Raw genomic sequence first — 20,224 nt, forward strand, 5'->3', positions numbered from 1 at the left:
ACACGAAACCCCCAAATCAGACCCTCACATAGCGTTCTTCATCGCAAGTAGTAATGCTACTTCTAAGATCTCTCGCCTCGAGACTGCATCTCACCCACGCTCACTCAAAACTTCAGTTCTCAGCCCCCATCGATGTTGGTTCGCAACCAAAGCCCTGACATCACCCCGCCCCCCGCCCCCCCTTTCCTCCGTGCCATCCCCCTCAAAAAAACACCATGACATCCCCATGACACCATCCCCCCTCGAGCGGCCGCCAAAAAAAGAAATTCCCCCGTACTGGGGTTCGAACCCAGTTCTGAAGCAGGAAACCTTTAGGTGACCCACAACCGTCGTCTCCATCTAGACCATACGGGGTGCTTGTTGAGAGAGACAGCACTTGCAGGGCTGATAGCCGAACCCCGCTATGGGGCTTTTGGCTGCCATTCCACGCGGACAGGTTATTTTGGATGGACTTTTTGATAAAGTGGCTCTGGTGGGGTGTGGGTTTCATATGTGTTTCTTGGATTTGGGTTTGGGTGTTGGAAGGGTTGGCGTTGGGGGTTTCGTCGAGGGTGGCTGCTGAGGCGGGCGTTTTGGGGAATGGCTAGTGTATAGGTTTGGAATATGATGGTGATTTTGCTTTTGATGTTTTGAGGGTCTGAGAGGGTCTGTTGGGGGCTTAGTATGGATTGTGGTGGTGGAGATGCTGTGTGCATTGAGAGGGGCACGGCTCAGGGAAGTCTAGATTCGCATGTTACTTGCCCTTACATTGCAAGTCTTATCACCTAATTACTACTCGATGGTGGTTTTTTAGTATGTAAAGGCTTATGACACTGCTGGGGAAGGAGCAGGCGGAGTAGACGATAACGATGGCAGCAAAGAAAGCAGTGGAACAGAGAGCTTCTCAATGATGATTGGCAATAAAGCAACAACATTGATAGAGCTTGACATTTATACAATCGATTCTCGGGGTTTATTGCCTTGTGGGGAGCTTCGAGGGACTCACTATTTCGAAAGCTTCTCTCCTTTCATCCCGCTCAATATTACACTAGCCAGAAATACGAAATACGAATAAAGAGACTATATTGGAATGTCAAACCCCCCCCCCCCCCCTGGAACCGAGATTTCACTATATAGTTCTACTTCAATCTAGCGAGACTTTACGGCTGAACTCGATATCTCCCGCGGAACATATCTGCACGTCCGTCCGAACTCTCAAAGCACGTAGCTGAAGATCTCCGTTCAATTAGAGACTAGGAGTCGCATCGATCTATAGCCCGATGTCTATATAAGACTTCATGTATTCTCCCCGGCACCTGGGTCAACTCCTAACTTATCTGTTATCAGCCCGGCTGTGTCCTACTTAGTAGTCACATCCAGACGTAGTCCTGACTCTTCTGCGACAGCACTACAAAACCCAGCCCACAACCGAATCGCCCCGTAGTGAAAGCCTAACAAGAATGGCAACACCAGTACCTTGGAGATGGCTGGTCGGGGAGCTGATAGCCAGCTGGCTCGCTTTCAGCGCCGCCTGCGTTCTCGGATTGTTGACCTGCATGCCCGCGGCGTGGATGGGGTACAATATATGCGGCGACGAAGGGTACTGGTTTGGCTGGCTTTCTAAGTGGAACCTGGTGAATCTGTTTGTTCTCATTGTCATCTCATTGATGTGACGGACCTGTCTTTGAAGATGATGCTGGTCTCCAGCCCCACTCCCCCGCGTGGTTTCCCGCTGCCCCGCGCGGATGGGCCCGTTTGCCGGAAGGATAATTCTTCTCTTTAGGATGGGGGATTGCTTGGCGCTAGACTATCTGCTTAAGTGATATCGCTTGCACCGCTTACTGCTGAGAAAGATCTGCTGTATCGGTAGTTGTCAGTCGATTCAAGTGGGTTTGTTTCTTTTTCTAAATTATGACATTTAACATTTGACATTTATACCCATTCGGCTTTTTTCACAGAGGAATACTTACATTACTCTCCAACTCTTCTCCGTATATATTCATGCTAAACTTCAAGGTGCTCTTGACTACCTTTAAAGTAGCTTGTACCATGTACAGGACTTGGTCCAGACATCCCTCCCATGCTAAGCACCCTCATTATACGGCATCCTGCTCTCCTTCTTTGCTCCCTTTACTCACATGAACAGCATAATTCCTCGCACTATCTCAGCCTCAATCACTCAGTCTAGCTCATATACGAAATGAAAAGGACCATTCCCGATACCGCCAAGTCACCCATGAGACTGGTCTTTCTTCCAGTGAGACTTCCCGCCTAATCGCGGTATCTCCTACGGAGCATGTCTCAGTTCCTTCCTCTCAAAGCGCATAGCTGAAGATCCCCGTCCCAAACTAAGTCTCAAAGCTGCACAGATCGATAGCCCTATGCTTATATAAGACAACTGGTACAGTACTCCCCAGCATCAACCCAACCGATCAGTACCCCGCTGTGCCCTACTCAGTAGTCACACCCAAATATTCCTGTATCCATATCCTCGCCACAGACCAAGATCTCCCCTGCGCGAGTAACCTGACAGAGGAGTGTTAGTAGCCATGGCCGACCCCGTTGCGGAACACCTCGCCCTCATCTGGTTCAGTCTGGGCAGCGCATGCCCCGTGAATTGGTTGCTCTGCGCGGTATCAAACATGTTGTGGAAAGACGTATGTCTATGGGAGGACTTGGAGTTCTGGAAGGAGTGGTTTTACACGTGGCTCGATGCGACTATCTACACCGTCTTGTTCCTGGCGTTTTGGCACACCATCATGCACTATAACCTCAATTTCGCGCTACCTGACTGGATGTGATATACAGGCCTGGTTGCCGTTGCCCCATTCCCTCCCCTCCGCGGTTCTTTCCCGCTGCCCCGCACGGATGGGCCCGGTTTTCGGGAGGGTGGTCAATCTGTTGCCCTGTAGAGCCAGGAGTAGGTAGTTCACTAGTAGGCCAAGTGTGCCCTCGAATTGCCATACATGGTGTGAAGTGAGAGCAGGAAAGCACATGATCTCTTGCACAGTGACGACTACTACTGCTAATCCGGGTGGTATTTTCTCAACAATGATATTCATACATTCTCAATCAATCGACAGAACGGCCCCTACGCTTCTATCTATATTGTTATAAGTCATTTTTGTATATATCCAGACTAAATGTGTTATTCAATACGTTTTTCTACCCCGTGCCATATACTAATCTTGACACCCTCAGTAAGTTATAGGTCATTCTCCCCCCTTTCCCTTCTTCTCTCCTCGCACCAGCAGTATACCCCCACGCCATCCACCCGACCCAAGCTATATCCAAGATTCCCATCGCAATTCTCTCTCTAAGACCATGAAAGGAAAGTACCAAAAAGGGCAAAGCACAATACCCCCACCAAGCATCTCCCTGACCGGGCCCACCCTCAACGAACCCCCCCGCTTCTTTGATCAAGTCCATCCAGACCCCCACTCTTCATTCCCCATTCTTCCTTCTCTTTCGATCAGAAAAGGCAGCAGAGCTGAGCCACTGCAGGACGTGGTACTTGTGGTGTGGTCCGTAGGTCTGAAACAGAGGCTGTAGCTCCCAGAGTAGGTCATCCTGCCAAGGTCGGGTCGAGTCGTTGTTCGAACCCGATGATCACCACACTAGCAGGCAGGATATACTATGCTTGATCAAGCCGAGTCTACGCGGTATGTATCATCAGCTCGACAAACCAGCTCCCATCAGAAACCTACAGTTTGGTGGTTCCTTACACAGGTCCGCGGGTCTAGCACGCGGCAGCTTCATGCTCCTCCGGTGTGGTTATATATACCGGAACCCAACTCGGAGATTCGAGTACGACGGGTGGATTGTGTGGCGCTTTTCTTATCTGGCTGGCTAGTTACCTATCGGGTGCCCTGCTGTATATAATATCACAGTTTGAAGCAGTCCAGGGGAAGGGGCAATGTGGGATTACTTTGAAGTTCTTGGTGCGTTGGAAGGTGGAAGGTAAACTACGCAGGAGCTGACTGTGAGTCGCTGGATCACGTGGTCCGGAATACTCAGGACGGCCGGCACGTGATTACAAGGTACATGTACTGTACCTGCATCTGTAACGACATCGTTTTGCTGACTCCATGAGCAGGCTCTTATTTCTCTGGGCAGGCGCCTGGCCGCGAAGGCTCTGCAACATGTACGCTACACACTTCAAGATCGGAGACACTGGTGCAGATGAGAGATACACTCCTATCTACCATAGCGAGCAAAGAGCCCAGTGCCCACGCACCATGAATTAGAAGTCAGCTACAGCAAAAGGGTCATCCAGATAAGCTATAGCTCAAGAAAGCAATTAAACCCACTTAATAAGTCGAGCGAGTCGCAGAAACATCCTCATACAAAGACAAAAACCTCAACACCCGTGACACGTAACAAAAGCGCCGAGATGATGGTTTATGCAGCAAATATGCTTGATGCTTGACCGCTGCAGCAATATCCAATCACGCCGCCTCAATGAAAAAAAGAAAGTTCTCAGCAAGGTACCAGTTTCCGTAACACAGTTCGTAAAAAACGCCGATCTCTATCCAGTCAGTCCCAAAGATGCTGTCTGCAGAAGCTCCCATATTATACATGTCCCCACGCAAGTGCAACCAGAGATGAAGGGTATCTTATGTATTTTCTCCCAAGATGCTGAAAAGGAAAAAAAAGAAAGGAACAAGGAAAGTGATCAGCGTTCTCCCACTTTGCCATACTCTTGCTGCCATTTGAGGAGATGACGCGTGAGTACATCCATCATTTCAACGCTACTCAGTTCCTTGAAGTCTTTCTCTTTTTCGATCGATGTCGGCCCACTGGCGGCATCGCTGTCCGAGGCTGTTGCGCTGGCTGGGTCAATGTCGCCAACGGCCAGCGCCAGGGCACTCTCCAACAGACTGCCATTGACTCGGGCGGCACCGTTGTTGGGAGGCGTCGTGCTCTCCCCGGCCACAGCCATTTCGATCTGCATCCGTGAGATGAACTCGAGAATAGCCGTCACGCGTCTCTTCATCTCGTTCATGGTGGTGCGCTGGTTCACATAGCGCGGCCGACTGGGCTTGCCGGACTCTCCACTGTGTAAATGTATGCCATTGATCCTGGGCGAATCGCTGCCGATGTCGTGCGACTGCCCGCGTCGCGGAGATCGGGTCGAGAAGTTGGAGTCCGTTCCATTCATGTCCCGATCCCGAGTGTATTGATTGCGGCCCACGCGGCCACCGCGACGGGCAGGAGGACGGCCCGATTTGCGAGTGGCGGGGCGCGGTGGTGCCGGTTCTGGTGCAGGGGCGGGGGTGAGTTCAGGGCTGGGAGGTTTGGGTTCGGGGTCGGTCGCAACTGGCTTGATTGGCGAGCCGGGCTCATTTTCGGACTCTGCCTCGTCTGCCTGGGTTAGTAATTCCGTCAAATGTACTCATGGAACACACAACCTACCATCTTTCGCCTTGTCGGACCTGGCTTTCCTGCGGTTTGCGGCGTCTGCTGGTTCAGGCTCAGGTTCTTCAGTATCCTTAAGATCCTTGTCGCGCTGTCCGCGCGATGCAGCCCGTTGTCTGCGAGCTACATTATTGACTGGTTTGGCCCTGGACTCATCTTCTGAGACCTGCTGCGACACGGGATTGCTTTTGGAGACGGCGCCAGGTGAGGGTGAGCTCGTGCGTTGGCGTTTCGTGGTTTGCCTTTGACTGTCTCAGATCAGTTGATGACGACGCTACCAGCAGTCGGAATGACATACGCTTCGCTATCGCTGCGGCTTCTCTTTGGCCTCCGTGCAGCAAGTTCATCTCCAGGCTTCGTTTCTTCCTTGCTCTCTTCGATTGCACGCCGCAGCTGTTCCTCCTCATCATATGCTGCGTCCCGGCTATTCATTGTGGATCGGCGCTTGGGATTGATAGCTGCGTCATTCGATCGTGACTTTGTGTCTTTATTGCGACGGGAGTTATCGCGCGATGAGTCTCTCGATGAAACGGCAGTGGAGGGGGGAGGAGGGGCGACCGGTAGATATTGGGAGGAGTATGATCTGTGTTACTGTAAGCAGAAAGCATAGAAGGAGAGAAGAAACCTGGGCCCATAGATGACTGCCATCCAAACAAAGACAGAATCTCCAGTTTTTGCAGCTGTTACTGGTCTTGCTGATGCGGCAAAAAAATTCACAGCAGCGAGCAGTCCCACCAAGCAAAAACAAAAAGAAGCTGCCAACACAAGTGCACGCAAGCAACAAATACTAGCAATGAAAGCCAAAACCAAGCTGTGAACCTACCCATTTATCTCATTGAGGATCTTGTGCAAATCCTTTCGGCACTCCTCGCAAAAATATTCATCGGGGCTCATGGCCTCATCCATGATACCCACGCAGCCACCGTGCTGCCAGACTTTGCAGGAATCACACTGGATGAACATGCTGCCGATGTCATCCGACATCAAATCAGCAGGATCTGCGGAGAGACCCAAGAGGGCCTCGTCTTTAATGCCGCCACGCAGTCCATTGCGACCAATTGCCTCCCGACGCGAGGGAGGCAGACCTGGATATTCCTGCTGTCCACAGAGACAGCGAGTGATCTCTTCTTCTTCGTCCTCCTCATCTTCACCGTCGTCGTCGTCACCGTCGGCAAGTTTCATCTGATCGTTGTCCTCCTCCCCTCGAGCACGCTGGCGCTGCCGCGTCTCTCTGTAGTCACCTTTCGAGCCAATGTCGGCATCGTCGATCGACTGGGACCGGTTCGTGGAGGATCGCTGAGGGGAGGAGATCTTGTGGTGGGAGCGAGTACTTCGTTCGCGAGTCATCGAGGTAGAGGAGCTGGAGGAGTTGGTATGTTGTAGAATGGCTGGGGATGGTTGTGAGGTGCGAGCACGAGAGGAGCGCCGAGGCGTCATGGTGGGAGGAGGGTGGTGGGAGGATAAAAATAGCGGGAGAACTCTGCAGGAGACCCCAGCCGTGCGTATAGGAATATAGAGGAGAAAAAATATATAGATAGAGGTTGGAGCACAGCGTAGAAGCTGAGCACACCTGCCCGTGAACGATCAAGCTGTCGCACACGGGTGGGAGGTGGTGGGATTCGAGAACGACGCCCACAATGGTGGGAAAGACGATCAGAGGATGCTGGGAGTAAAAAGCCGGGGGGCAGATCAAGGAAAGGAAGCTGGCAATTGGGAACCAAAGCAGGGAACGATCCTAGAACAACGCCTGCAAGCTCAACTTCAGGCCGAGGACTACATAGTCAGAGGGGAGAGAAAAGGTGGGGAGAGGATTCGGCAGAACAAAAGAAGAGGAGAAGGCAGAGGAGGGAGCGAGCGAGCGAGCAAGAGGAGGAGGAGGAGGAGGAGGGCGAGAGGAACGGACGGACTCCAACCAAATGACGGACGGCCGCCGGAACGGGACCGACGACTGCTAGACTACGGGCGCTGCTTTCAATTCTGCGCGCGGGATTCGCTTTGCGGTCAACGCGCATTGGCTTTAGAGTCATTTCTTCCCCGCTCCTCCTCTTTTCTCCGTCTCTTCCTCCTTCTCGCGAATCTGTCGCGTTGTATCGTGTCGTACGGGATTATCTTCTCTAGAACCCGTGATTCTTCTTCAATTCCGATCTTAGCTCTCACTTTCCCCTCCTCTCCCCGCAGCTTCTTCTCTTTCGTCTTGTTCTTGCACATCAGGTGCTCGGGGAGGAATGCGACGAAAGCACTCATTCCAGTGTCCTGGAACCCCGCTTACCTTCCATGCACCTCTGTCACCAACATCTCCTGATGACGAGATGCCTGGTCCATCATTCTGTCTCTCTCTTTCCGTGTTCCAAACGTTGCAAGATATCCTACGGAGTACAGATACAGGGTTTCTACTGCTCGACAAAATAATGAGTGGGGGATAATCTGGATGATACGTACGCTGCAAGCCTCTAAGCACGGCATTTTACAATGAGCTATCATTCATCCCACAGTCAAACTGGCATGACTACATTCCCATTCAACCGAGATGTCAGACAATCCTCTTCCGGACAACACTTGCATCGCTGCCTCCTCGCTGCCCACTACTCGACCTGTCCTAATCCCCCAGATATCCATCAAATCGGGTATATGTTTTGTGAGGAATCAGGGTCTCAAAAGATCGTAGGTGAGGGAGCAGGTGGCTATGTCAGTTTGTGGGCAAGCGGCAAGTAATGTGTGACCGTTCGCTTGAAGCTGGGTAATCGGCACCGCGACTGTCTGGCTATGCTAGTACGGGTCGATAGAGATCGCAAGGATGGTCCAGGACTCGGGAATACTCGAGTATTCCTTCGCTTGGGGTGAATTTCATATCCGACAAAGTTGCGTAGGATAAAAGCACGAGGAGGTACCAGGCCAGTCCAGTGTATATCGAGCGAGCCGGCTGAGCCAAGTTGGTGCCAGGTGAGATGACGAAGCAAGAAAAGTGCTGGGACTGGGTTTAGTTGAGTCTTTGGTCGGGTGGGGCCATCACTAAAAATGGCCTAGCTCTTGACAGCCTGGAGCTCTCATGCCTCAGGCATTCACTACTACCTGAGGTACCCGCAGCTCCTCTAGAAAGGGAAAGCGGATTACTTATTGGTCATTCATAATAATTATCGACCGACGATTCGATTCCACCACCCCTCCGCCTTCTTCGTCCCCTATACCTTAATGTCTTTTCCCCCCTCTCCCCCCTCTTCTTCCTCCCCAGATTTAGTTCACCCCCATATAATTCGGCCCTCACTTGTCTGGCTGGGGTCTTTCAATACATTCCTATCCCTCCCTCCGAGTTAATCTCCAGGTCCGGGGTTACGTTGGTCTCGTTTCTTGCAGTGGTCTGTCCCTACCGACACCTCGGGCTGAGTCAAAGTCTGCATGAGCGGTCCCGGTGCATGGTCAACAATGTGAGTCCCTTACGCTCATTCGGCATTTTCTTTCGCACTTGCCCTGGCGGTTGAGGTCTGGTGGAAATGGACACCTTGGATGCACGCTTGGGCAGCGGTCTGGTCAAACATCGTGTGGTTCCGTTTGCCAACGTAGGGGAAACATGACAACTAAGTGTGGGTGCCAAATCAGTGCCGGTTTACGAACAACCCGCCGTTCTTCTTCTTCTTCCTCCTCCCCACCCTCCCTCATAAATCGCCGTTTCCCTGTCGGTCAGACGAAATCAACCTTTTCGGAGGGCCTTTGGCGGCAGACCATTAGCATCACCCAAAAAAAGCTGGGACAAGAAGACACCGCGGGCGATATCGTTGGGGTTGGTTGTTCGGAGAATCAAAACGGCGTCTCGGCCGTGACTGTGGTTGAAGCGAGTCGAGAATCTTGCAGCATGACTGCTACGTTGAGTATGTCTTTTACCAACGATATCTGTTCCTCGGGAGAAGGAACGCCTGGCGTTCTTGGTGCGTACAAATAATGGAAATTGCCCCCGAGGCGGGCCACATAGGAGGAAGGTTGGAGGGTCTGCTGGCTGCTGGGTTGCTGATACTGTTCACCCGCAGATGGGATGTTCAATGCGGCTCCTGATACACCGTCTCCTGTCTACCCGGATCGTTTAATTCGTCCTCTCCCTAGGCGTACCCTTCGCTCTCGCCTGTCCTCCGAAGCGGCCGACTCGATCCTCTTCCCTCCGGCCCCGGCAACACAACTTTTCTATGGGACCCCGGTGGATGGCGCGGATCTTGTAAATGACACGAAGGTGTACGTGCAACAGAGTGAAGGTCGTGATCAGAGCCCCGAGCGTGACCACCTCCATTACGAGAACGGAATAGAGCTGGAGAGCGGCGATGAGGACGGGCCTGTAGTTGTTCGACGAAGTGCCGGTTTTCGAGGGTCCTCTCTGTCCCCGTCGGCCTTCAGTGCACAACCCCAGGCCGTCCCCACCAACGGGGACCGGGCGCCCGTCAAGTCGTCCTCGGCGGGTCCTGATGGGTACGACGCGTTTGAGAACACTAACAACAAAAAGAAACGCAAGATCCCGACTCCAGGCAGCCTCGGGAGCCACCATTCCACCCTTTCTCCCGAATTTTCCACCATGGGGCTGGCCAGCTCGGTCCAACCCTCCTCGGCCAGTGAAAGCAGCCATGTGAGTACATTCTACGGCACCGGGAGCCCCGCGTCTCCGATCTCCAGTGGCATGTCCGGGGCCGGCAGAGGTCGTCTCGGTCGTCAGCCGCATCGCAGCACAGGGCGAAACTCTTTCTCGCTTCATTCACCGATCAGTTGGCCTCGGACCCCAAGCCGACGTGACGGTTTGTTGTCCTCCCCTGGGCCTGCAGGTACGCAACCATCCGTCTCCCGGTCGACCAGACCTTTGCTTATTTGTTCTTCAGGTGACTCGTCCGAGAAGCCTGACCAGGGTATCATCTCAACGGCCATTGCCAATGCTGCCGCGTCCGCGTTTGCCCCTCCCCCTACCGGTCCCAAGCATGCCAGCATGCTAGAGCAACAAACTCCCACGCCTACTAAGACACAATTCACGTTCACGTGTGAATCCGATTCCTCGAGAGACATGGCGCTCCAACCCCAGACTTCGTATCCCTCACACCGCCGCTCACCCTTGTCTCTCCCCGCTGCCGCACCGAACCTGAGGGGTCCCTCTCAGGGAACACAAACGAGCCCCCACATGGCCGCTCAACCCAACACGCAAGAATCTCAGCACCAAGCACAGCAACCACAAGCGGGCACGGGTGAAGCCCCGGCAGCCAGGAAGAAAAAGCGATCGCCAGGGAGCATCTATGCCCTGGCTGCGCGTCAACGCAAAATCCAGCAGCAGTACGCAAATCTCCACCATCCCCCAAGCATTGAGGACATCTGGATCTGTGAGTTCTGTGAGTACGAGAGTATCTTTGGACGCCCACCGGAGGCCCTCATTCGGCAATACGAAATCAAGGATCGTAAGGAGCGCAAGCGACTGGCAGAGAAGAAGCGGCTGCTTGAGAAAGCCAAGATGAAAGGTCGGAAGGGCAAGAAGGCGACCAAGAATGCCACTAAGCAGGCGGCAGCTCAGCCGGCAACCTATGATCATGGATACGATCGCGCATCTGTGGACCACTCTTCGATGGGAGGCGAGGCTGGAACCCATGAGGATGAGTATGGGAGCAATGAGCATGAGGAAGAGGCGGACTCAAGCCCACCAGCACCACCACCTTTAGCTCCACCGACCAGTGCCAAGGGCGCCATGCCACCGAGTAATGCACCAAAAGTGGCGGCGACGGGGTCGGGCGCTAAAGGGGTTGTTGACGGAGAGACGCGGCCGCCCTGACAAAGAAGCGATGGCGCTCGGGTATGTGACCAGTGAGCCGCCATTGCGATTGTTCGGTTTTGAGTCGTTGTCTCTTGATGTTTAATGGTTTGTTTTGTTTTTGTTCTGCATGATTGATTGTTAGCCTTGTTTTATTTTGTCTTGTTTTGCATGGAATGAATCCCCGCTCTGGTCGATGAATGTCACGTCAGCGTCATGCATGGTTTCTGGTCCAATTGGCATTGTGTTTCAACATTGATACATATTGGAAGGATGGGGGATGAACTGGGTTGCATAGTTGCATAGGAATAAGGTTTGGTTGATTGACTATCAGTAATGAGGTCTGATGGCATGTGGAGATGTGAGGTTTGGCAGGTCTGGCAGGTTAACCTGGTTTAGTAGCAGCTGTCTGGTGTATATGCTGTCTAGGTAGCAGTTAGCAGTTGTGTTAGGGAGAAGATCGAGATGAATGAGATGAACAAAGAAGCCTTGCAAGGGAGGCAGGCGGTTAACCCTGGAAGCTGAAAGGTTTCGAACTTTTGTAGTTAATCGCCAAGCGAGGATCGATTGGAATCCAGCCACCGACTGCTAAGGCGGGCGCTTTGTGTGCACCAACCATTTGGGTAGTGGGGAGTGTCTACTACCTAGTACCTTACCTACTAGGTACTACTGTAAGCGCCGCCTGTCGATCTGAAACGGGCCGTAGGAGTGTGCAGAACCCATCGGATTCCCGCAGTGGCAGTGGCTGACTTCAAGGTTCTCTTCGCGCGCGTTTGCTGATGCAAGGTCTACCTGGTCAACTCACGCTATAGTGTTTCAATCTGGAGAGGGAGGGAGGGTTCCTGAAGAAGATAAAAATAGCTGTTGAGGGTGGGTGGTCTGGGAGCCGTGGAAGGATATAAAGAGGTGAATGGCGAGGTGAAGGGGATTGTTCAGCAAGCAAGCCAGCAACGTTCTTTCACTCATTGTTCTTTCTGTGTTCTGTTGGTCGGTCATTAACATTCTTCTCTACATAAGCTTGAGTCTGCATATTGAGACTGATTAACACTCCATTCTGTTGACACTTCTTAACACTTCATTCTGTGGTGTACCTACCTCTCGAGACTATCCTTCTGCATATACCAGACATATACCCGAGGCAGCGCCCTTCTTTCCTTGATCTTTCTCCTTCTTCTCGTCTACATAGATCTGCGTCAGCATATACACATACATACATCCAGATCTAGATCCCAAGATATCAAAGTTGTCCTGCGCCGGCGCATACAACACCACACACTACACACAACCACCACCACCACCACCACCACAACAACAACCACAATCGCCCCCACGCAGCAACCCAAACCCACCACACCAAAAAAAAAATGTGGTTCCTCCTCCTCCGCCTCTTCAAATTCGGCTTCAAAGCCCACAAGACCCACAAGGCCAAAAAGAACGGCACCTACGACCCTTCCTCTTCCTTTCCGATGTCCACCTCCAACAAAACCGGCACCACCACCACCATAACCACGAACAACATCCCTCCACACCTCCGCCGCAGCAAACCCAAACACTACCTCAACCTCTGCCTGCACATCTGCCAGCTCGTCTTCGGGCTGACCACGCTGGCCCTCTACGCGCACCACATCCACACCATCCACGACTCGAGCCCGACGGCCACCGCCGGCGCGAAATGGGTGTACGCGATCGTGACGGCCCTGCTGGGCTGCGGCACCGCGATCGCCTACATCGTGCTGATGCAGTACATCCTGAAGACGCGGGTGCCCGTGGCGCGGCGGGCGAGCTGGCAGCTGCCCCTGTTTGTGTGGGAGGTGGTGCTGTGTGTGGTGTGGTTGACGCTGTTTGGGATCTTTGGGAGTGAGTATCTGGGCCGCAAGTCGGCGACGGAGAGTGGGGAGACCAGGCGCATGCGGCATGCGGTTTGGGTGGATTTGGTGAATTTGGGGCTCTGGGTGGGGTCCGCTTGTTGGACCGGGGTGAGGTGGTGGGGGAATCAGAGGAGAACTTCTGAAGAGGGGGAGGGGGTGGGGGTGGAGGTGGAGAAGGGGGTTGAGGAGGGGGGCATGGTTTGATCTCTTCTTCTTGGGTGGTTATGGGGGTTGGAGACAGGGTGAAAGGGAGGAGGGTTTGGGTTGGGGGGTGGATGGAGGCAAGGGAGGAGGGAAGAAGAAGTCTGGGAAAGCTGAGACAGGGTCGGGTGGGAAAACCGGTGGCTTAATGAAGGGCTCTACAGTGTTTACGGTGTCGATGTTTTATGATTGTCAAGCAGCATGTTTTATTTTTTCTTCTATCTCTCAAGTACAAGCAAGCCATATCTATCATTTAGAAATGCCGCTGCATACATCGTGATCGTTTCCCGTGACTTCGTATTATCAACATCCTCCTGCAACACCTCCTGGCAATTAGGCCTCGGTATTCTCAGGACGGCGCCGCCCAGATCTCCCGCGGCTCTGCTCCAGCATCATGCTGATTCCGCTGCGGCTGGGAGGCAACGAGAACGGAGTCAGCAAAGCCGGTTTCTCGTCCTCCTCGGCGCTATCGTCCTCGACATCAGAGTGCACGGAAATCTCATCGTCCGATATGGTCTCCATAGTCACGCCAGAGGTCGGGGCTGTCGATACAGTGCCATGTGAGCTCTCAAACTGAGGAGACAGGTTCGTGTTGGTGAGTATCCCACTAGATGCTGCTTGCATCGGGTCTGGGGGTGCTGGCGCGGACAGCGACCTGAAGCCGGAAACCCCCACAGACGACGCAGGGAAGTGCTCCTGGCGGACACTGTCCGAGAACCGTTGCCGAAAGTTCTTGTTGACCAGCTTGGCCGTAGACGGCTGGTAGTTCTCGGGCTCCAGGTGTCGGTAGTCATAGCGGCGAATAGCGCTTGGCACGAAGAAGTTCGGCTTTGGTGTGGGTGGCTTGACCAGGAAGTCGCCCCACGGACGCTTTCGCGGTGGTGGTGAAGGAGCTCTAGGTGCACTGTCCGGGTTGAGCAGCTCCCTCAAATCTTCAAGGAATGTTGCCGGCAGACTGCCCGACTTGAACTGCTCTTCTGGCTGAGTGGCAGCTGTATCAGGTGTCTCTGACTGCGATTTAATGCTTTCACACAGCTCTTGGTTTGTATCCTTAGGGGATATAGCAACCTCTTGAGAAAGAATCAGAACCCGTTCCTATGCTAGCAAGTCACTGCCTACCTTCCACAGTCTCGGACACCTTGATCTCATTCTCCTTGGATTCAATCTGAGAATGGTCGACGGTCAGTGCGGCCGACTCTGGAACGACAGAGACGCCAATAGTTTCCAACACCGGCTGAGAGGAATCACGCTGTATCGACTTCTGAGATCCAACAGGTCTCACACTCTCAGGAATGGAGTCGTCTTGCGGAGTCAAGATGCGAGCAGAATCACCACTAGTACCAGAGGAAAGTCGAGACGACCCGCGTGGCTTGAGTGCAGGTCCGCGAAGGTCTTCAGCATCCAGTGGGGTAGATTCCGGCGGAGTCTCCTCGAAGACTGAACTGCTGGTGGTGCCAGACGATTGCTGAGAGGATTTGCGCCGCATCAGCACTGGGCGAGTTTCGGGGTAACCCGTCATCAGTGGAGCAGGGTCCTGATTAGAACTGCCCGTGGTACCGGTGGAGTGCTGGGACGACTTGCGACGCATGATCACTGGTCGACGTTTGGCTCCTCTCGCTTTCGCGGCCACAACAAAAGCTTTCTTCTGCGGAGCTCTAGTGGCAGGCTCTGGTACGATCAATGGAGTGGTAGGAATGGGCGTGGGTGTATTAGAGGGTTTGCGGGTGGTGCTCTGACCGTCCAGGCCAGTGAGCAGAATACGGGTAGTCTTGTGTGTTTCTCCGTGGGAGGAGTGACTGCTACTTGGCTTCTTCAGAATGGGCGGAAGTGGCCTGCCGCTGCCACTGCTGGGCTTGCGTGGCTTGTCTGCCTGGGCTGCTCTCTTGTGGGCCTGAGGAAGGTTAGACCCAGAGAAATATCTGTACAGGCAGTGTCAGGGACCATACCTTGTGCAGCTCGGATAGGGAAATCGAACGCTGGTCTGGGATCCTCGAAAACAGGTCGGCCAGCATGGAGCCAGTCATAGATCGCAGCAGGTGCTTGCTACCCCAGATCCTCCAAAAGAAGTTCTCAAGCCGGTATCCTTTGTCGTCATTGTGCACTGAGGGGTTGGCACTGTAGACTAGAACATAGCCGGATAGAGTAAGCACAGTGCAATTTATCGCAGAAGAGAGAAGGTGCGGCCACGCTCACCTCTCCACAAACGGGCAACATCTGCGACGTCCACTGAGTCTGCTCCGTTCAGGTCTGCAGAAACCTCCTTGGTCGCTGTCGACAACAAGCCTCTGGGAAGAAGCTCCATTGTTTTCTTTCTCTCCGCTGAACCCGCCAAAAGACGGATACGACAACGACAAGAGGATTGAAGCAGACAAGCTACATAGTATGGGGGAATAGGGGAGCCGGGGGAACAGAGGGAAGGTAAGTGAGGTAGGTAAGTGAGGTAAGTGCGCGAGTGTTAGCAGGTGATGCTGTCAGTGTTGCGTGTGGCGGTGAATTGGGGAAGGGAAGGGAATCGAATCCGAAGGGAGCCCATTAATTCATCAATTCACTCACTCTCACTTCACACACAGGGGGTTGTGTTTGTGTTTGGGAGATCAATGGATGGTCGGAACACTTTCCAGACCGATGGATGGATCAGCTGCAAGGGCAAGCCATACGAAACCCCGGAGATCTTCAGCCTGCAGCCTTAATCCAAGTCCGTCCTGTACTCAAGGACTGAGGATAAGTCAATGGTACGTGGGGAAGTACTGTACTGTACAGTACAAGTAAGAAATGGGCGGGATTAGCAGGCGCAGATGCCGCCGCCGCCTATTCCATTTTCTTCTTTCTTGTTGTCTTCTTCTTCTTCTTCTTCTTCTTCTTCGCTTCCTGCTGCTCTATGTCCAGGTGACCACTGCTCATTCCAATCGCCCTGCAGGCACTGATTTACTGCAGGCTGACTCCAACCCAGTTTTGTGTGCAGAACATCTGCAAGAAACTCGAAAACCGGGGGGCACTGGGGGGCACTGGGGGCCCTGGGGGGAAAGGGTCGGAGCGTAACGAAAAGAGGCGGACAGTTCAGATTGACCTGTCATTTACTCACTCACTCATCCACTTCCCAAGCGCTTAGCGAAGGCAAGACTCGCCTTTCTTCGAAGGTTCCCCCTTCTCCCTTCCCCTCTAGTCCGGTTGGCTGCCTTTTCCGCTCGCCCCTCGGAGCTTGCCGACAAAAAACAAATCTGACAGATATCAGTGATTCATCTCCTTGTCTTTGTCATATGCTCGGCTCAAATTTACTCTTACGCCCCCTCCCCCGTGACCATGGCGTTCTTCTTAGTTAGTGACTGACTGTATCTTACTAAGATTCCGAGATTCTCTGTGAAACAAACTCCGAGACTCTTTCCTAAACCGCCTCCCCGCGCACTATCACTGTGCTGCTGGTCACTACATTCTGGGGAGACGAGGAACTGCAGATTCACCCGGTGGCTGTGCTGCATCCATCTGCTCCATTTCCCCGGGTTGGGGCGGATCGGGCACTTTACACGCCTATGGAGAAGCAGCAGCAAAAGCAGTGTCCTTGCCTCCCGATTACACAGTGCAACTTCTGGACTTGGAAAGGCTACACAGTGCATCTAAGCTCTTGCCTGGTGGGGCATGGCAACCACAGGCAATACCAGCCGAGTTGGGGCAAGCGATCATCGCTCATCCCATGCACCATGTCTCACCGCCAGCCTCATTGCTTGGATCTCACCTACCAATGTGCTGAAAGCCGAGGTCCAGAGGCTTCCACGTTGGAATGCTACAAGGTTGGGACCGGAGGTCTCCTATCAATTACCCAGCCTATGGGCATCAACCACTACCCGCGAAGCAGCACCGACAAATAACTTCCCCAAAATGGTCCAGCTTGTCGGCCATACTACCCACGTGCTGTGCAATGTGGTGTCACCGACTGAACGCCTCTCATATGTCAGGACCCTCCTGTCTCTTCTTTCTCTTGATGTGCTCAAATTGAGTCAAGATTCGGACACGTGATAAAAATTCAACACAAAGACATCACTTGTCGCGAAGACTGGAGTCGGCACCAGAAGCTCAATGCATCTCGGGTACACTACTGGAGAACTCAGGACATCGGTTGTACTGGTCCCGACTGATGTTTCGATGACATTGCGATAGCAAGATGGATTTTCATTTCCATCAACCTGACACGCATACATATATACACATATCTGTTGACACCTCATGCTGTAGTCATCCCCATCGTCGCGTTCTGCCACTCGTTGCCATACTCGTTGACAATCCATTGACAGAAATCCTCCCATTGCTGGTTCCACACTTGCATATACTGCGCTTTGATGCCGGTGCCACGTTCTCCAAGATCGATGTCCCGAACCCAATCTCCATCCGACTGGTCCTCGAAGTTGGCCCATCGAAGACTATTCTGAGCGAGGGCTCCCTAATTGCACGGTGGCTGGTTAGATAAGAATGGTAGAAGAGTATCAGGAATTGACACTCACCAGTCCAGCAAGTCCGATGTTGTCGAACCCTTGTATGGTTTGATAAAAGTCATAGCTTAGGCCGGCCGCATCCTGGCCAAGCATTGCGGGGTCGTCGTTGCTGATGGCAGTAGCAATGCCATGGGCAACCATCGCAGGCAGTGGGTGATGCAGAACATCGGTCGCAAGGCGGAGAACCTCATTCGAGATAGGACAAACTTCAACCATGATTGAGTTGGTGATCACCTCGTCGATAAGTTGAGGATGCTTGTACAGACTGAACCCGTGGCCAATCCGTCGAGTGTTGAACAAGATCGCATCGACCAGATTGTAGTCGGTTGAGTTACCATCCCCAAGGGTCTCTCCAGCATGGAAGAAGAAAGGAATCGTGAGATTCAATCGCTCGGCTTGTTCACGGAACCAGACCAACTCCGGGGCCACATCGGACAAAGGACGACCAAGATCTTCCTGGCCTACCAAGTCGTATCCGCTAATAAGTTCAGGGAACTTGGCCTTTCTCCCGAGAGCAACCTTCATGCCTGGTCATGTCAGCCCACCTTTCCGGATACAAGGGACAGGCCCACTTACTGCTTGTGAGCGAGGCACGATCCTCGCTTCTGATGTCCGACCAGATGACACGGGCGCCCCAGAAATTCTTCCCTTTGTCGCTCTGCTTGAACTTGTCCAGTTCCTCCACCATCACCTGCCAGTACACATCGAGATTTGGGTCGGCATCTTCGTCACCTTGGTGGACTAGAATCCCCGAGGATGCGCTGGCACGAATTTCAACCCAGTTGATGCCGTCGTCGATTAGAGCTGCAAAGAGCTGCTGGTAGAATGTCCGTAAAATAGGCTCGTACGACATCATACTGTCAGCCGGCGTGAAGGCAGCTTGGAAGATCCTCCAAATCTGGTCGACGCCAAGGTCATGCCTAATGGAATCCTCGGGCTGGAGCTCGAGCTTAGACAAGACGAAGTTGGCGAAAGCTTGGCTTCCCCCGGTGAATGATTGAGCGGCATACTTGACCGGGAGCTGAGTGTTGGGTACGTAGTCTGTGGAATCAATTGCCGGCCCTGAGGCTGCAATTGTGTGGTTGACGTGGGCGAAGGTGAGGGTCGCGTTCTTCTGTTCGATTTCATTCGTGACCGGCTGCGACACGGTGACGACCATCCCCTCCGTCTTCATGACAGCGTCGAGTAGAATCTCATACGGAAGCATCGAGGCCAGATGGGCATGCAGGAGAGCGCCCTTGGGCATCCGCTTCACGATCTTCCAGAGTTGCGTGTCGGGAATGAGCGGCTTGGCCTTGGGAAACATCTCGCCCGTGAACCTTTCCTTGTCCTCGTCTTCCACCGTCCCGGGCACCCTCCAGAAACTGTCAATCTCATATTGACGGATCGCATCGACAATGGCATCTGCCTGTCGAGCGACTGCAGAGAGGTTTTGTCGAAAGGCGTGGTCTGCGCCCGCGTCAGTCTGAGGCAAGAAGATTTAGGATGATCCGATCTACGCACCCTGTCGCTGTCGCTTCTCCAAGGTGATCAATGCCGACCGATCCTGAAGATGCTTCTGCACCGCACTGCTGTTGACGTCCGGCTCTCCATCGAACACAAGTGCAGTGGAAACAGCCGAGACCGAAAGGGCGGCGACCAGAGTTTTGCAGAGATGCATGGTGAGGGAGAGAACGTGGAAGGGGGGTCACTTCCAATGCCACGGGGAAAACGGCCGTCAGCAGAACAACAAAAATCGTATGACTCTTCTCTCACTGCAACAACAGGCAGCACACTAGAGCTTATATGTCCTTTGACTCCCGCGTTCAATTGATTACTGAGAGGCGGGGGAGTAGCAGTAGCAATCAACGCGCGGGGGCAATTCATCTAAGATATACCTAATCAGGACCAGCAAACACGACTAGCTGCCCTCGATCCAATTTCAATGGGGACAAGGGATCCAATGCATGCGAGAGCTCCGATCCCACTCAGCCTTGGCGGTGGGCCTGAGAAGATAACCTGGCGATGGAATGGAACCGGTGGACTTTAGACTCCGTCCGTTCCTGCTCGCTGTCGCTGCTATCAGCGTAAACTATCGCCAAGCTGCAGCCACTAGTCCACCTTACAACACTAACTGACACCAATGACATGTGGATTTGTTAAAGAGGGAGAACAACCGCGTCAATGGCAGAGAAAACAAAAACAAACCAAATCAATCTTTAGAAAAATCCGGAAACAGAAAAAAAGACACCACTTCCACGACAAATTAAATCAGCTGGGAATTTCCATGGTTCAGAGCCCAATCTATCAGGGACGGGGGAAGAGGGACTAGGGAACCAGGACCCTAGCTTAGCCTGGGTGGCCCTGGTTAGAATGCCTGGAGACTAACGAGTGGCTGGACCAACTGTGGGAACGCAGCGGATCTTCCCAGGAGGGGAAGAAAATCAGGGAACTCCCGCCAAGCCCCAAGCCCCCAATCGATCTGCATGCCCGTGACAACTCCTCGGGGGATCACAACAACAAGAAGTAACCAT

At 53.2% G+C, this 20,224-nt stretch overlaps 6 protein-coding genes across 6 annotated transcripts; 3 read left to right on the forward strand and 3 right to left on the reverse strand.

Moving 5' to 3' along the window:
• Positions 1–4,216: 4,216 nt before the first annotated feature.
• BO72DRAFT_444872 (putative transcriptional regulator (Cti6)) lies at positions 4,217–7,254 on the reverse strand. Its single transcript, XM_040943921.1, has 4 exons — positions 6,221–7,254; positions 5,696–5,980; positions 5,395–5,645; positions 4,217–5,343 (listed from the first exon to the last, which is right to left on the reverse strand). Exons 1-4 carry the CDS (start codon positions 6,832–6,834, stop codon positions 4,655–4,657), a joined length of 1,839 nt encoding a protein of 612 aa, XP_040804883.1. The 5' UTR covers positions 6,835–7,254; the 3' UTR covers positions 4,217–4,654.
• A 513-nt stretch (positions 7,255–7,767) lies between these two features.
• On the forward strand, positions 7,768–8,365 carry BO72DRAFT_444873 (uncharacterized protein). The gene has a single exon (XM_040943922.1). The coding sequence runs from the start codon at positions 7,867–7,869 to the stop codon at positions 8,107–8,109; it is 243 nt and encodes an 80-aa protein (XP_040804884.1). The 5' UTR covers positions 7,768–7,866; the 3' UTR covers positions 8,110–8,365.
• Positions 8,366–9,271: 906 nt separating this feature from the next.
• BO72DRAFT_262289 (uncharacterized protein) lies at positions 9,272–11,334 on the forward strand. Its single transcript, XM_040940135.1, has 2 exons — positions 9,272–10,193; positions 10,248–11,334. The coding sequence occupies exons 1-2, from the start codon at positions 9,422–9,424 to the stop codon at positions 11,177–11,179; spliced, it is 1,704 nt and encodes a 567-aa protein (XP_040804885.1). The 5' UTR covers positions 9,272–9,421; the 3' UTR covers positions 11,180–11,334.
• A 1,188-nt stretch (positions 11,335–12,522) lies between these two features.
• Positions 12,523–13,169, forward strand: BO72DRAFT_492862 (uncharacterized protein; the record flags this gene model as incomplete). Its single annotated transcript, XM_040948334.1, has 2 exons — positions 12,523–13,048; positions 13,156–13,169. The coding sequence occupies 2 exons, from the start codon at positions 12,523–12,525 to the stop codon at positions 13,167–13,169; spliced, it is 540 nt and encodes a 179-aa protein (XP_040804886.1).
• Positions 13,170–13,560: 391 nt separating this feature from the next.
• On the reverse strand, positions 13,561–15,529 carry BO72DRAFT_492863 (GATA-like domain-containing protein; the record flags this gene model as incomplete). The annotated part of the gene is made up of 4 exons (XM_040948335.1): positions 13,561–14,297; positions 14,347–15,118; positions 15,174–15,349; positions 15,421–15,529. 4 exons carry the CDS (start codon positions 15,527–15,529, stop codon positions 13,561–13,563), a joined length of 1,794 nt encoding a protein of 597 aa, XP_040804887.1.
• A 1,914-nt stretch (positions 15,530–17,443) lies between these two features.
• Positions 17,444–19,371, reverse strand: BO72DRAFT_465793 (adenosine deaminase family protein; the record flags this gene model as incomplete). Its single annotated transcript, XM_040946735.1, has 4 exons — positions 17,444–17,659; positions 17,721–18,238; positions 18,288–19,160; positions 19,215–19,371. 4 exons carry the CDS (start codon positions 19,369–19,371, stop codon positions 17,444–17,446), a joined length of 1,764 nt encoding a protein of 587 aa, XP_040804888.1.
• Between the last annotated feature and the right edge of the window lie 853 nt (positions 19,372–20,224).

This window comes from Aspergillus fijiensis (genome assembly GCF_003184825.1).
Source record: "Aspergillus fijiensis CBS 313.89 unplaced genomic scaffold BO72scaffold_7, whole genome shotgun sequence".
Taxonomy (NCBI): domain Eukaryota; kingdom Fungi; phylum Ascomycota; class Eurotiomycetes; order Eurotiales; family Aspergillaceae; genus Aspergillus; species Aspergillus fijiensis.

Coding starts and splice junctions, on each gene's coding strand:
- BO72DRAFT_444872 (XM_040943921.1), bottom strand. CDS start 6,834: ATGACGCCTCGGCGCTCCTCTCGTGCTCGCACCTCACAACCATCCCCA. Junction 5,646..5,695: donor AGCCGCAGCGATAGCGAAGC/GTATGTCATTCC, acceptor GATCTGAGACAG/TCAAAGGCAAACCACGAAAC. Junction 5,344..5,394: donor GTCCGACAAGGCGAAAGATG/GTAGGTTGTGTG, acceptor TAACCCAGGCAG/ACGAGGCAGAGTCCGAAAAT.
- BO72DRAFT_262289 (XM_040940135.1), top strand. CDS start 9,422: ATGTTCAATGCGGCTCCTGATACACCGTCTCCTGTCTACCCGGATCGT. Junction 10,194..10,247: donor GTCCTCCCCTGGGCCTGCAG/GTACGCAACCAT, acceptor TTTGTTCTTCAG/GTGACTCGTCCGAGAAGCCT.
- BO72DRAFT_444873 (XM_040943922.1), top strand. CDS start 7,867: ATGAGCTATCATTCATCCCACAGTCAAACTGGCATGACTACATTCCCA.